The 13,758-nt window shown below is 54.0% G+C and overlaps 5 protein-coding genes across 5 annotated transcripts; 2 read left to right on the top strand and 3 right to left on the bottom strand.

Moving 5' to 3' along the window:
• Positions 1-131: 131 nt before the first annotated feature.
• BDZ83DRAFT_448299 (uncharacterized protein) lies at positions 132-2,464 on the bottom strand. The gene is made up of 4 exons (XM_060503153.1): positions 1,657-2,464; positions 1,075-1,191; positions 503-1,017; positions 132-447 (listed from the first exon to the last, which is right to left on the bottom strand). The coding sequence occupies exons 1-4, from the start codon at positions 2,347-2,349 to the stop codon at positions 438-440; spliced, it is 1,335 nt and encodes a 444-aa protein (XP_060369959.1). The 5' UTR covers positions 2,350-2,464; the 3' UTR covers positions 132-437.
• A 3,025-nt stretch (positions 2,465-5,489) lies between these two features.
• BDZ83DRAFT_603913 (uncharacterized protein) lies at positions 5,490-6,405 on the top strand. Its single transcript, XM_060507251.1, has one exon. It carries the CDS (start codon positions 5,659-5,661, stop codon positions 5,962-5,964), a length of 306 nt encoding a protein of 101 aa, XP_060369958.1. The 5' UTR covers positions 5,490-5,658; the 3' UTR covers positions 5,965-6,405.
• Positions 6,406-8,436: 2,031 nt separating this feature from the next.
• Positions 8,437-9,567, bottom strand: BDZ83DRAFT_567438 (tetratricopeptide; the record flags this gene model as incomplete). The annotated part of the gene is made up of 4 exons (XM_060503953.1): positions 8,437-8,673; positions 8,731-8,880; positions 8,934-9,140; positions 9,190-9,567. The coding sequence occupies 4 exons, from the start codon at positions 9,565-9,567 to the stop codon at positions 8,437-8,439; spliced, it is 972 nt and encodes a 323-aa protein (XP_060369957.1).
• A 530-nt stretch (positions 9,568-10,097) lies between these two features.
• BDZ83DRAFT_747920 (methyltransferase) lies at positions 10,098-11,346 on the top strand (the record flags this gene model as incomplete). Its single annotated transcript, XM_060513529.1, has 2 exons — positions 10,098-10,401; positions 10,601-11,346. 2 exons carry the CDS (start codon positions 10,098-10,100, stop codon positions 11,344-11,346), a joined length of 1,050 nt encoding a protein of 349 aa, XP_060369956.1.
• A 114-nt stretch (positions 11,347-11,460) lies between these two features.
• BDZ83DRAFT_747919 (tyrosine/serine protein phosphatase) lies at positions 11,461-12,722 on the bottom strand (the record flags this gene model as incomplete). Its single annotated transcript, XM_060513528.1, has 6 exons — positions 11,461-11,817; positions 11,884-12,019; positions 12,087-12,269; positions 12,374-12,449; positions 12,512-12,552; positions 12,646-12,722. 6 exons carry the CDS (start codon positions 12,720-12,722, stop codon positions 11,461-11,463), a joined length of 870 nt encoding a protein of 289 aa, XP_060369955.1.
• Positions 12,723-13,758: the final 1,036 nt, after the last annotated feature.

Genomic DNA, 13,758 nt, shown 5'->3' with positions numbered 1-13,758 from the left:
TAGCTGTCTGTGCAAGAAGAATAAACCGAAAAAATAAACATCTACCAAATGGGCCTCACAGGCTCGTCCTCCTCTTTTTGCGCCATGCCTCGGTAAAAATGTCGTACCCCCTAGCTTGCCCCCATGATGCATGCAATGCTCCGCCAAAACATGTACGGTCTCTCTCTGGGGAAATAGGTGTCCCGCCCTCAAGCAGCTCATACTCCGGCATACATGCGTTATAAGATCGTCGAAATGAACCGTGGTTGCCGTAAGATGCATTTCGGAGGCTCGATCTGACTGACGGGAATCTGAATAATGTGGAAAAGGAAGGCGCGACAAGGTATCATATGTAAAAACAAATAAGGACCCCCCAGCCCGGCAAGTTCGTTGAGTTGTGTGTGATCGTAACAGGTCTTTAGAGTTGAAGGAAATCTCCGATGTGCGCGCGCTGGTGATCATTTCTTCCTGTGTAGTTTGTTAGCGCACAGCACCAGCGTGGCAATAGTCTTGGGCAACTTACTTCTTCTTGGGAGCCTTTGCGGCACCGCCGGCCAAGAAATTGAGCATCGAGCCCTTGGATTTCGATTTGTGCTTGGAGGATTTGCCGGGCTCAACCGTAACGACGTTGGCAGGCATACCGTGACCGCCGGGACGTACGCCGGGAGGGACCCAGCCCGGTGGGGGAGGTGGATGTGGGCCGCCGCCGCCAGGCCTGCCACCCGGAGGAGCCATACCCGGAGGGAAGCTACCCATTCGAGCATGACCGTGCTGCCTCATGCCTTGCATATGCGCCATCCTCTCTCTGGTGGCAGAGTCGAGCGGCATGCCATGCGGCGGTATAGGCATGCGCGGAGGCGCCTTATCCATGGGCCACATTCGCATCTCAATAGTCCAGTCAGGCTCGACCACCTTGTCCCAGACCTGGGGCAAGATGATTTCTCCATTAGGCCCAATCAAGTCGTAGTGACCCTCTTGTACATGCGGTCCGATGACGTCCACGTGAATGAAAGCTTGTTTAATGAGCTCTTCCATGCCCTAAATCAAGGTCAGTTTGTTGCCAGCGAGAGTGGGAGTTTTGGAAAGTAACCGTACTGTCCAGGTTGAGCACAAGTGGAAGGGGAAGCTGAATTTCCTGCCCACGGCATCCTTGAACTTGATAGGTGCTTTGTCTTTACCCTTGTTCTTGTCGGCCTCAATCTTGGCCTTGGCCTCTTCGGTGTACTTCTTCTTGAGCTCCTCGTCGGCCTTCTTGGCAGCAGCGGCGGCGGCAGCAGCCTCTTCAGCGGCCTTCTTCTCAGCCTCCAATTTGGTGCGGGCTTCGAACTCGGCCTTGGCCTTCATTTCCTCCTCATACTTCTTCTTGGCTGCCTCAGCCTCCTCGGCAGCCTTCTTCTCGGCAGCGATTGCGGCTTCGGCCTTCAACCTCATCTCCTCCTCGTACCTCTTCTTCTCCGCCGCAGCCTCCTCAGCCGCTTTCTTCTCCGCCGCGACCTTGGCTATCCAGTCGGCTTCAGCCTTGGCCTTGAGATCGGCTTCGAGCTTCGCTTGCGCCGCCGCAGCTTCGGCAGCTGCCTTCTTCTCGGCCTCCATCTTGGCACGAGCTTCGTCTTCGGCTTTCTTGCGCATGTCGTCCTCCCATTTTCTCTTGGCCTCGGCCTCTTCGGCGGCCTTGGCCCTGGCATCGGCCTCAGCCTGGATTGCCTCCTTGAGCCGTTGTCTCGCTTCGGCTTCGGCCTTGACGCGGGCCTCTTCCTCAAGCCTCTTACGCTCAGCTTCTGCCTTCAACTCGCGTTCCAACCTCTCCCTGGCTTCACGCTCGACCTTAGCCATGGCTTCCTGGTGAAGCTTTTGTCTCTGCTCCTCGGCTTTGCGCTCAGCCTCGATAGCCTCTCTAGCAGCTTTTTCGGCCTCAATCTTTGCCTTTTCAATCTCCCTTTGAGCAATCTCTTGGGCCTCCTTCAGGGCCTCCATTCGTCGCTTGATGTTCTCTTCTGCTTCCTTGCGAAGCTTCTCCTCCAGCTCTTTCTGCTTCTGCTGTTCTTCCTTCTCAGCCTGCATCTTTTTGAAGAGCTCGAGTTCTTGTTGGAGCTTCTTCTTCTCAGGGTCCTCCTTTGGTGGCGGCTCGGGTGCGGGGGTCTTGGACGGTTGCGGTGCTTCTGTAGGAGGAGGGGGAGGGAATTGTCCGCCCATGTACTGCATGTGATGTTGCATCTGTTGATAGCCGTGAGGGTTGTAATGGGCCGGCGGGTGCTGTTGCTGGTACGGCATCATATCATACCGTCCAGGTTCTCCCCCAAAGTAGCTTTGCCCACTGTGATTCGACATTGGTGAAAACGCATTGTGATTGTAGCCACCATATCCCAACATCCGGGGTTCCGGATGGCCGTATGGACTCGGGGCGCCGTAGCCGCCTACGTGACTTTGAGGGTAGCCAGCCTGCGGGTGACCACCACGACCACCATAGTAGGGATGATGCCCCCCATGGCCAGGCGCCGGTACGTGACCGTAGCCGGAACGGGGGCCAAAGGGGGACGGGTAATCCTCGTTAGAATCCAGGCTTTCGGTAGGGTTCGGCGCTGGACCGGGCCGATACGGGTATGGAATGGTTGTACCGGGAGGAGGAGCAGTGTGTTGGGGGATTGAATGTGTACGATAAGGGAGTGCACGTTGCTGCTGCTGCTGATGATGTTGTTGCTGGTGATGTTGCTGTAGCGGCGGACGAGCGTATCTGGGAGCACCGTCGTTCGAGGCTGAGTCGTCTGGTTCGAGATCCTCGGAGTCTGCCAAGGAAGAATCTTCTTCTGAGGCTTCGGAAGAGCTTATACCTTCAGTGTCGTGGTGGTTGCTACCTTGGTAGTACGAGTCGTCTTCACTTGCCGAGGTGGATCGAGACGCTATGGGCGCGGACGACAGATGACCCGGGCGTCGATATTGTTGTGCTCGTCTTCCGGATGTGTTAGTTGACTGGTGTATGGTGAAAGCCACCAAGTCGATTGGTCCCTGGCGTAGTTGAAAATATAAGACTTACGCGGACGACATGAGGAAGTCTGTGGCGAAGAAAAAGACCCTTTACTCACGACGATCTCGCAAGAAAGTCGGAGCAAAGGGGTGAATCGAGCGAGGACGTGGGATGAAATAGGGTGGCCGAAAGTCAGGGTTCCTCTATGGGAAACCAACAGGAATTCGGTGTCGAGGGCACGAATGTGATGGTGTGTAGGTCGGGTACAGCGTTCGTCCTGGCGCAATTCGCACAAGGGTGGGTGGATTCCAAGCGACGAACTGGTGGCGGAAGAAGGAAAGGGAGGATAGGATGGGTTGATGGTTAAGATTGAAAGCAAAGCAAAGCGATCAGATGACAGCAGCGTAGAGCGGTAAGAGAGGCGACGGCGGCGGCAGACTTCAAGAAAACAAAGTTTCTGTGCGAAGGACTGAGTTGCAGGACGAGTCGAGACGAGACGGACGGTTTGCGAAAATTGAGGGGTGGGCAGGGCGGCAGTCGGTGGGTGGATATTCGTTCGTGGGCTTGGGAATGTAACCAGGGAAGCCCCCTGCTCTTTGGCGAGATCGTGCAGTTGGGCGCAAAAAGAAGCGCGATTGGGTGCAGGGAAAATTGTGGCAGCTGGGCAGCTATTGCGGGTCTAGTCGACCGCTCCGTTTAAGACAACCTTTTGGGTAGACAACCTAGGCCAAAGCCAAGGCGCCCGGGGATACAAGAAGGAGTGCTGTGTAGGCACGAAGTACACCTCATGCACAACCTAAGCCGCAGCCGGGTCTGGACGAATCGGTATGAATTGGCAACTCTGAGCCCTAAAGAGAGATCTTTAGAGAAGAAAGCCTGCTGGGGTGGCGATGCGATGTCCACAGCAGAAGTACCTTGCTGCGTCGAGTGGTTGAGAGGCCGAGAGAAAGAGTGAGCGTGCCAGCCAAGTGGAAGAAACCCGTCCCACTTTTGGACGGAGCGGGAGGAGAGGGAATCGTGCTGGGCACCTCAATTGCCTGATTAAGCGGTTGGTCTTCAGGGATCCGGTAGCCGGCAGACGGGGGTTGTCGGTGAGAGCAAAACCAAAAAGCGGGCAACGGTCGACACAGCAGACGAGTCCTCGAGCTTCAAGCACTAGGTACTTTACGGAGTAGCGACTAGAAGGCGTATCCGTCCGTAGTGCCGCGTTGTGGGAGTACAAGGTAGCAAGATACCTAGACTACCTTGGGTAGTATGGGTACTGATACCACCTAAGCTACAGGCCTCAGATCAGCACACATTCCGGTGAATCATGTGGAATGAACACACAGACACAGACACGATAAAATAGGCATAGAGAATGGAGGGAGGGGGGAGGGGGTGGAGGGGAAGCGAATGTACACAAAGAAAAAACACAATGGCTCTTCTGGCGGTCACTACGACCACCCAGGGCGAGCCCAACCCAACCCCGCCATCCCATCCCATCCTCTCAGCCCGCTCTCGCAGGCCGTACAGGCTAAGGAAAGTACCGGTAATAGGGACTTGGGAAGAGGGTCAAGTGGGAGGGAATCGTCAACCCGGGCACAAGCCAAATTGACCAAGAGTTGTGGTTGGTGCAGGCAGGCTTCAGTGATCCGAGGTGGCAGGACGAAGAAGAAGCCCTGATCTTCGCATCGCAAACGCCGTGACCAACCCCGGGCAGAGAAAAACGGGGAGAGAGGATGGAGCACCAAAGGCACCCATCGGTCCCATCCATCGTATGGGGACGGGCAGGGAAGGGAATAGAGAGGCGCCAGGCGGGCACGAGGAAGGGATGGGTGCTGGCCTTGCTGGGTGCTGGGCTGGCCGACGGTCTCGACCCCCTTGCTTTGTTGTCCCACTTGGGTGGCCCGGGAGACGGGCCATGGCCCATGGACGACAGATCCAATCGACTAACAGAATAAAGTGGGTGGCTGATTGTCATTCAATGGCTGTCAGCAGTGAGCACTGCTCCGCTGGCCGGGGGTTGCGTCGGCCGTAGAATTGTCAATGTCGGGTGTGTCATGGACTTGCGATGTTGCCCCTCCTCTACGCTATTGTGTATGAGTCCGGACAGCCACCAACAAGCTGGTCCATAGTTGGCTGAGCCTCCAAGGCAATTGTTGTCTGGGGTGGCTGTCTGTACCTTACTTCCTCAAGATAGGCACATCGACCATCACAAGTAACAACACTGGCAACGACGACAATAGAATGAGGGGTAAGTGTAAAGTAAACAACACAAGCGACGTCGGTAGCTGGCCGAGGTAACGGATAATTTGTTGCCCTGCGGACCGTCTGCAGGTAGCCGGCACTTGACAGCTTCTTGACAGGGGATACAGACACGGATGCAGATAGAGAATTGCAATTCAAGTGAAGGTACGGAAACACAGATGAAGAATCACAAAACACCACACACTTGCGTCGGTATGAGTAATGTGTGAGTGTGGGATGGTGAGGAATTGCAGAGACGCGAGGAAACTTGAAGCGCGATCAGAAGAACGATAGAAACCTTAGCAAACGTTTCACGTACCTTGTTTACTTGGTTCCCCTTTTTTTGGCGGTGGTGGTGGTGGTGGTGGTGTGGTGAGGTTTGAGACACCTTTTGAGGAAGGATGGGTAGGACCTGAGACCTGAGACCTGACAGAGACGGGCGATGGCAGATCAGACGCAAAGGGTCCTCTCTTTTGGGATGCGGCGGTATGGAGCACCGAGTGCTTCGTGTGGCGCTTTTTCTCCTTCGTGTAGATTTAGGTTGCTCTCTTGGGCGGGGTGATAATTCAAACGACCTGAGGTTGGTTCGGATAGGCTTGGGAAAACAATTAGGTCAGGAAGAAAGGAGATACTATGACTTGGTACCGAGAGAATGCACGTACCCACAGGCAACTGCAAAGTACCAACTCTGTCAGTTCTCAATGCGCCGTGCCTGGGCTGGTCCTGCGCCGGACTGTTCTGGCCGTGGAAGAGTGGATGTCTTTATTTTTTTTGGTGGTTCAATGTTTCGGTGAGGAACGTGCTCGAAGCGTGGCTCCGTTGCGGGACGGACCTCTTTAGACGTTCGTTTATGCTGGTGGGGCTGCCGGTTGAGAGGGTACTGGAGTAAAGTAATATGGAGTAATAAAGAGTATGTGCTTTGTCCGTCTCGTTTGCGAAATTGGCGCGAGTGTCCTTTGACGCCGTTGTTGCTGCGTAGAATTGCAGTGTTAGAAAAGAGGGACGTTGGACGGCGACACGAAAACAGCCAGAAATGCAGGGCAGAGAAATCGGCGGTCAGAATGTGTGAGTGTGAGCAGGCTGGATGAGGCGGCGCAAAGTATTTATTTGGATGACGGAAGAAGGAGGGAGACGGAGACGGAGGGAGGGAGGGGCAGATGGACGGGCGACGACGGGTGAGGGATGAACGAGGGTTGGGGGCGAAGACGAGACGAGACCTCTCTGCTCTATCGCAGGTCATCACCTCCCGTCAACAATGCAGATGGAACCTGGAAGTGTCGACAGGCTCGTTACCTACTGCTTTGGGTACGCAATCCCTAGTGCAGAAACATCCCGTCCTGCTTTTAGGGCCATCGAAAGCCAATGCCCGGCCATTCGGGCTCATCGACTTGGCTTGCGCCGTTCCGAGGGCCAGTAGGAAGTCGAGGATGAACGTACCTTACCTCACCTTACCTTAACCTGCCCTTTTCTTACTTGTAATATCCTGCACCCGCACACGCACCTGTACTCTTAGTAGCTCGTCTTCGCAGTGACTTCGATGAACTGGAATCCAGGCAGCCGTCAGTCAGCTGTGGCAACCCCCCCCCCCCCCTTTCACCCTCACGTCTCCTTACTCGCCCAAATCTCTCACCGTATCTCGGAGCACAGCCGCAGTAGGTAACTGAGGTAAGTTCAACTCGACGTTGGCAAGCGCCGCAGCCTCCTCTGGAATTCTCGGCCTTCCACGTTGGTTGCTGTCTGGAAGCGCCGCTTACTTCTGGGTCATAGTCAAGGTACCGTACCCTGTGGCGCTAGGTACTAAGTATACCTTCAGCGATGGAAGTCTCCACCGCGGTTGAATCGTTGGACCCTCTGTCGTTCCGTACCCGTCGTCTTCGGTAGCAGTCCTATGCAATCAATCACGCAGCCTGCTTCACATGACAACACATCGACACAATCTCAACAGCGGTACTAACAGTGGTAGTTTTCACAATGTTGGACAAAAAATTCTTAGGCGCTCCCGTATCTTCAGGTGGTTTCTCCCGTGACGTGTGATTGGTACTTGGTCTTGTCTAGTTGCTTGATAAATCGAGGAGTAACAGTCTTCTTCGAAATACACGACATGGTTTGGAAACGTAGGCGGAACCAAAAATTGGCGGCGGTAATCTTTCGTGCGGACCAACAAAGTTTGTGTAACAACGTTTGTCTTCTGCAGATGACTGGTCCGAATTCTGGTAGGTATCTTGTCGTGGTAGGTATCTCGTCGGCGTCACTCAACTTCTAGCTTATTCTTCTCTCTTCGTCGTCTAGAGCGCCAGACAAATCGAGAAAATACGGGGATAACAGGGGCGGTCAAAGAATTTGGTACCGACACAAGTGCTTTTTTTTCTGCCTTCGGCTTACTTACATGGCACTGCCCGGATATATACGTGACACCTCAAAGGCAACCGCGCAACTTGATTGGCACTGGTGTATCTATCTCGTCAGTCCATTCTGCCAACGGCCCTCGAGCCCGAAACCGCTTCGTCGTTGCCCGACCGGTCTTGATTCATGACGCCGGCGCACTCTGTTCTGCATAGGTAGCCAGGGTCCCGAATGACGGTGCCTGAGATCCATCCGTGGATCAACTCACTGACTCACTGCCAGCGCATCTTGTGGGCCGCCTTGGCCCATCGGGCTCCCAACGGCACGCCTGGAACCTCGGATGACATGCAGCCCTGCCACCTAGTGAATGTCAGTTTGCGACAATTGGGCACGACTGCGGGTGTGGCCGCGGCGGGACCGATAGACCTCGAGGCAATAGAAGAGAGCGGTAGATAATTCATTCGACGGTATTGGCGGCGGCCTCTGCCTATGTGTGAAACATTCCCACTGCCAGACTCGCTTTTGTTCCTGCCCATTAGCTAGAGTCTCCCAAGCTACGTCTCGACATCGATTGCGGCCACAATAGCGCCCGAGCAACACGATCCGCTGTTCGCTGAATGTCTCTTCGTGTTCCAATGTTGAGCGACGTGTCCGCGATTGGCTGGCCGATCGGCCAAGGATACTCGCGCACTGCCAGTAGCACGTGAACGTTTTGTTGCAGGCACAGCTTCGTTAACTACTTGATTTGAATGTTCCGATTGCTTGCTAATTCCGACGTACAGCCCGTGCCGATGATGGCTACTCGCCTAATATGATGTGCATGAAGCACGCCCGTTGGCATGCCAGTCCGTCAACGTGACCATGCAGTCACGATATGAGAGAATCCAGGGTCGTTTGCTTTTCGTGTCCGGATGACGCGGTGCTCATCTCACAAGGTCCACTGACTCCTTCGAGAGCAGATCTCGGGCCGCTGCCACCTCCGATTCATCGTAACCTTGCCAGAGCCTCTCATGCGCTCCGTTGCGGCGTACAATGTCGGCCAGCTTTTGCGTTGCTAGCTCGTTGAGCTTCTGTAACGTACCGACGTCAGGAAGGGTCCAGTCCTCCGAGTCTGATTGTCTCGACGGCTTTGACGGTTCCTTGATAAGTTTGTTCGTAACCTGGAGAGCATGTCAGTCCCAATTGCCGGTCCGTTATGACGCGTTTATGGCACGCACCAGTTTCAGTCCGTAGTACCCCCGGAGATAATCATCACAGAGCTCGATGCTGCGGCTAAATCTTTTGACTGATTCCGCCAGTTGTTGCTGTGAAGAGCCTTCAGAGGCCGACGCAGCCATGTACAATACCTCTCCGAGGCGAGCGTGCATCTAGTCGTGGTCAGCCAGAAACATAATCAAAGTCGACTCCACGAGACACTCACGTTCCATGCATTCGGGGTCAGCACAAGCACTTCCTCGAGCGCATATATAGCTTGTGAGTATAGCCCCTGTGAAAGGTACAAGTCGGCAAGCTCCGCCCACGCCTCCGCATCTGTAGGGTTGAAGTCGACGAGACCATTGAGAGCCGCAATTGCTTCAGATGTCTTTCCTGTCGACTTCAGAAGGGCGACGCGACGTTTCGCAACAGGCTGTCAAGGTCAGTGTTTGCCGTGATACTATGGCGGAGGAGCAACTGACAATGTTTGTCGCGTTCTGTCCTAGTATTGTCTCGTACTCCTTGAGTACCTGTGCAAGTTCTCCATCATTATCAGCTTCCGCCTCCTTCACCAAACCCTTAAAGGCCATGATGCGCTCGTTTTCGTTCCCGAATCGGATGACCAGCCTCTCGAGGCACTGGTGTGCTGCCTGGCTGTCGCCCGTTCGCAGGCAGGCCAGAAGGAGGTTCTCGTAGATGGTCCATATCTCGGGCGTCTCCGAGGCCGAGAAAAGCGAAAGAAGGGGGGACGATGAGAACGCTGTCGGATTGTTTCGTAGAATCGTAGGTGCTTTCTGGGCAAGCTCGAGGGCCTCGGCTGGGGACAGGTGGCCCTGGGGGCGGATGAGCGAAGGGGCCATTGTCGCGGTCAGGTCTACCGGTTTGCGTATCGATCGGACGTGACGTGCATCAATAACAAGGCAGATGATGGAGGCTGCGCGATCAGGTGTCGTCAATGGGTAGATGTTAATTGAGGATTATCTAAGTTGGCCGGGCTGTACCTGACGGGAGGCATGGGAGACAGTCGCAATCCGCGAACCATTCTAGCTCAGGTACGTACCGATTCTAAGCTCCCGTCCTTCCCCAATACCTTCCACACCACCTGGCGCCTGGCAATGGTAAGGTAGTTGCAGCGAGTGGGTCTATCACAATCGGGCATTGGTCGCATCGGCTGGCGGCTCTTCATCACCCCGAAGGTCGGGTCCCACCACGACTTTTTTTTTCAGAGACAAAAAGTTCGACGCGCGAGAAAATTTCCAAAAGCTTCTTCATCTCAACCACTCCTCCATTGCAAACCAACACTTGGGACTTTGGAGAGTCAGGCTGCCGCCCACACAGAAACCCGTCGTGAAACCCGTCGAAAAGTTCGTCTCGGCTTCACACCAGTGAGATGACGTCTCTTGCGTCTGAGAACACGGGGGCGGACGAGCAAGTTCTCGTTGAGAAGGCGGCAGAGCTCCAGATTTCCGAGCCTGCAACCGGGGAAGAGCCTGCGGCTCACAGGTCGCATGATCCTCAGTTCAACCAGAAGAGGAGCGATCCTTTCCAGTTTGGCAGTCGCTTGCTGGGCGAGCAGGACGATGTCTTCGAGTTCAACGCTTGGGACCATGTCGAGACTGACGAAGTGTACAAGGAGTACTCTGAGCAGCAGTACGAGATGCAGCGTCAGTCTCCGGTCTCCGACTTTGACAAAAGTAAGTCTACATTCCTTGCACTTCAATTTTCGATCCCCTGGTATTATGATGATACCCCAGCAATACGCATAGTTCATCTGAATTCTATGATGAAAGCTTCCTTAATTAGTCTTTCGCTCCCATCTGACTATACCACTATCAATACCCATTATTTTGAAAGACGCTTGCTTTGGTACAGCTTGCTAACAAGTCTCCTCAGACAGATTGAACAACAACCCAGCCAGAATGTGGGATTTGTTCTACAAGAACAATACAGCCAACTTCTTCAAAAACAGAAAATGGCTGCAGCAAGAGTTCCCTATTTTGTCCGAGGTGACCAAGGAGGACGCTGGCAAGAAGACAATTCTTGAAATAGGCGCCGGTGCGGGTAACACCGCCTTTCCCATTCTCGCAACCAACAAGAATCCAAACCTGAGAGTCCATGCCTGTGATTATTCGAAGCAGGCCGTAGAGGTCATGCGGACCCATGAATCCTACAATCAAGACCACATGCAAGCCGACGTTTGGGACGTTACGAGCGAAGAGCTCCCTCCCGGGCTGGAAGAAGGATCTGTGGACGTTGCTATACTCATTTTCATCTTCTCTGCCTTGGCTCCGAATCAATGGAACCAGGCTGTTGCCAACGTCCACCATCTGCTCAAGCCGGGTGGCCAGGTCTGCTTCCGCGACTATGGAAGAGGTGACCTTGCTCAAGTGCGCTTCAAGAAGGGACGCTATCTCGATGAAAACTTTTATGTGCGCGGCGACGGCACTCGAGTGTACTTCTTCGAAAAGGAAGAGCTTGAGCGAATCTGGTCTGGCAAGACACAAGAAGTGTCGGATAACGACGCCAAGGTCGAATTTAATGTCGATGATCTTGGTGTCGACAGACGCATGCTCGTCAACAGGGCTCGTAAGCTCAAGATGTACCGATGCTGGATGCAAGGACGATTCACGAAGAAATGAAAAAGCCAAAGTTCACATCACCCGAGCTCCGAGGCGAGTGAGGTTTGCCCATGGGCTACTGTGTTGCTGTGCGGAGCTTGGGTGACGAATTAAGTCTCCTTCAGTGAGGCTGGATCAGTACAACAGCAGCTCCCGAAGCTTCAGGCGATCGGCTTGGCCAAACCCGATCTTGTCCAGATAGTCGTTGAGCCCACCGTGGACATCGTCGAGATGACGAGCCGTCCGAGCAATCATGTCAGGCGCCGTCTCGAACCAGTCGTCTGTAAGACCAATCTCTCTCATCTCGGCCAGTCTCTCCTCTCTCTCGGACTCGAGCGCACCACTGGTTAGCATGTAGTCATGCTCAATCGCCTCGAGCGGTACATTCAGGATGAACAGAACGAGACTGACAATCAGCCCGGTTCTATCCTTGCCCTGTGTGCAGTGGACCAGAGTCGGTGAAGTCGCCGGGTCGATGAATACTCTGAGAGCCTGCGCATAAAAGCTCGTTAGTTGCCTGTACCCGCACCAAGCTGCTAATGAATGGTTTGTTCGTACCTTTGCAATCTCCTCACCAGATTGATCCAGGGTGTCAAGGCCTAAACCAACTAGGCCACGCGGCAGCATTACCTCCCGAGACAAGATGGAGATGCCCTCATTGCGGTAGCCGAGAGTAAAGAGGCAGATAAGGCGGCTAAAGTTTGCGTATCACGAATCAGCCACTATGGGGGATCTTGAATAGGAAGACAGGGACTTCTCACCACAAACCCCACCAAGATACCTGTCTGATCAAGAACCACTCAAAGTTGCCGCCAGTAATTCTGATCTCGTGATACGTCAGACCCGAGATCTGGAATGGCTCGGCTAGTGCAGCGTTGGACTCCAGAAGGGTGGGCACCTTGAGATCGGCCTCGCGCTTCTTCGCCCGCTTGACGTGTTCGGTTCTGAAAGATGTCGTCAGTCACTGATCAGAGTGCGAGATCTTGCATTCCAGAGGAAGTTCTTTTTGTCTTTCCATGTTTTCAAGGATGGAAACACATGCGCTTACTTGGTGCGCAAGTCTATCACCGCCTTGATGCCCAGCTCCTCGCGGAGGCGTTTTCTGTCTGCCGAAGTGGCATCGTCTTGGAGAAAATTAGCACCAAGGATCAACGTGTTTGCGAAGATTGTGAGTCGCGTGGCATACCTGGTCTGGCGGAACGAAATACCAAGCCTTCCCTTACGAGTCTGACAAGCAAAACGCACGGATGTTAGCCTCAACTCACTACAAACGTCTCTATCCAGTGCACGTAAGGGTAGATTAGCCTGAAAATGACATACCTTCTTCCAAGAAATTTGTTCACCGTTGAGCCGACATCACGAAAGTTGAGGACAGACGTGATCCCCCTATTGTCCATGATTGACAATGTCAAAGCTTCTGAATGACTTCGGTATAGAGAAAGCGCTCGCTGCAGATACCGGTAGTCAGCAGTCAACGGCTGGAGACTAGCAGTTCTGACGGCGCGTAATCTGTACGGACAGCTGGAAGGATGGTTGGCAAGGCGCGGTGGGTGTGATAGTGTGTGTGTGTGTGTGTGTGTGTGTGTGGTAAGGTAGCAAGCAGCTCTTGGTATGAAATGTGTAGGAAAGGGGGGGCCGACGCCACGATTTGGCACGTCGAACAGAAACCCGGAGCATCGGAATGGGAAACGTGCAAGCGACGTAGGGCCCTCTTCCCATCGTTACCGTCATTCACCATCAGGTCCCCGGTCCGCCAATCTAATGACGGATAGGGAGCCGAGGTGAGGTTGGACGTGCTGGGATCCCTGGCCAGGGCTGGTAGATCCCTGCACGTCCCCAAAAAGCTTAAGATCGGGGTGCGAGAGAGAAGGAGACTGCCTTTTGATGTCACCGATGGGTAAATTATGAGAGTGAGTGATCTGCGCCCAGGAATTGCGACTGCGGCCTGAACCCGCGCATTGTGAGCGGTCTGGGCTGTGAAGTCCAGGAGAGAGAGCTCGGTCTTCTTGCTGCTCCCATGCAATGTTTTCGGTCCATCAAAGTCACCGCAACGTGACCAGCAGTTTCTAGACTTTCGGATTGCAGCTTGCTTTCCATAATGTCGGATGAATCTGGGCTGCCTGCACTAGGTAGGAGAATCAGCGTCTCAAGTTGAAGCTAAATTTGGGAACTGCTTCAGCCTTTAGAGGCTTGCAGAAAGTATACATGAACAATCCGAGATGTGGCTGACTGTGCATCTATTCGATCAAACGAATCAGAAGGTTCGAGTGAGACAGCAAGCCTCCCGGGAGCTTGCAGCTCAGACTTCTGAATCTCAGGCTTCTCGGCGGCTTTGTTTATTATCGGGCTGGGACCCCGTGCCTGTCTTCGACTAGTATGGACGGGAGTTTCCCGGCCGCCCTCTTGTCGTCTTCGTCACGGACGGCATCTCGG

This window comes from Colletotrichum acutatum, assembly GCF_030867785.1.
Source record: "Colletotrichum acutatum strain CBS 112980 chromosome Unknown BDZ83scaffold_9, whole genome shotgun sequence".
Classification (NCBI taxonomy): domain Eukaryota; kingdom Fungi; phylum Ascomycota; class Sordariomycetes; order Glomerellales; family Glomerellaceae; genus Colletotrichum; species Colletotrichum acutatum.
The sequence above is the reverse complement of the archived record's forward strand: the minus strand, read 5'-3'. Positions and strand labels throughout refer to the sequence as shown.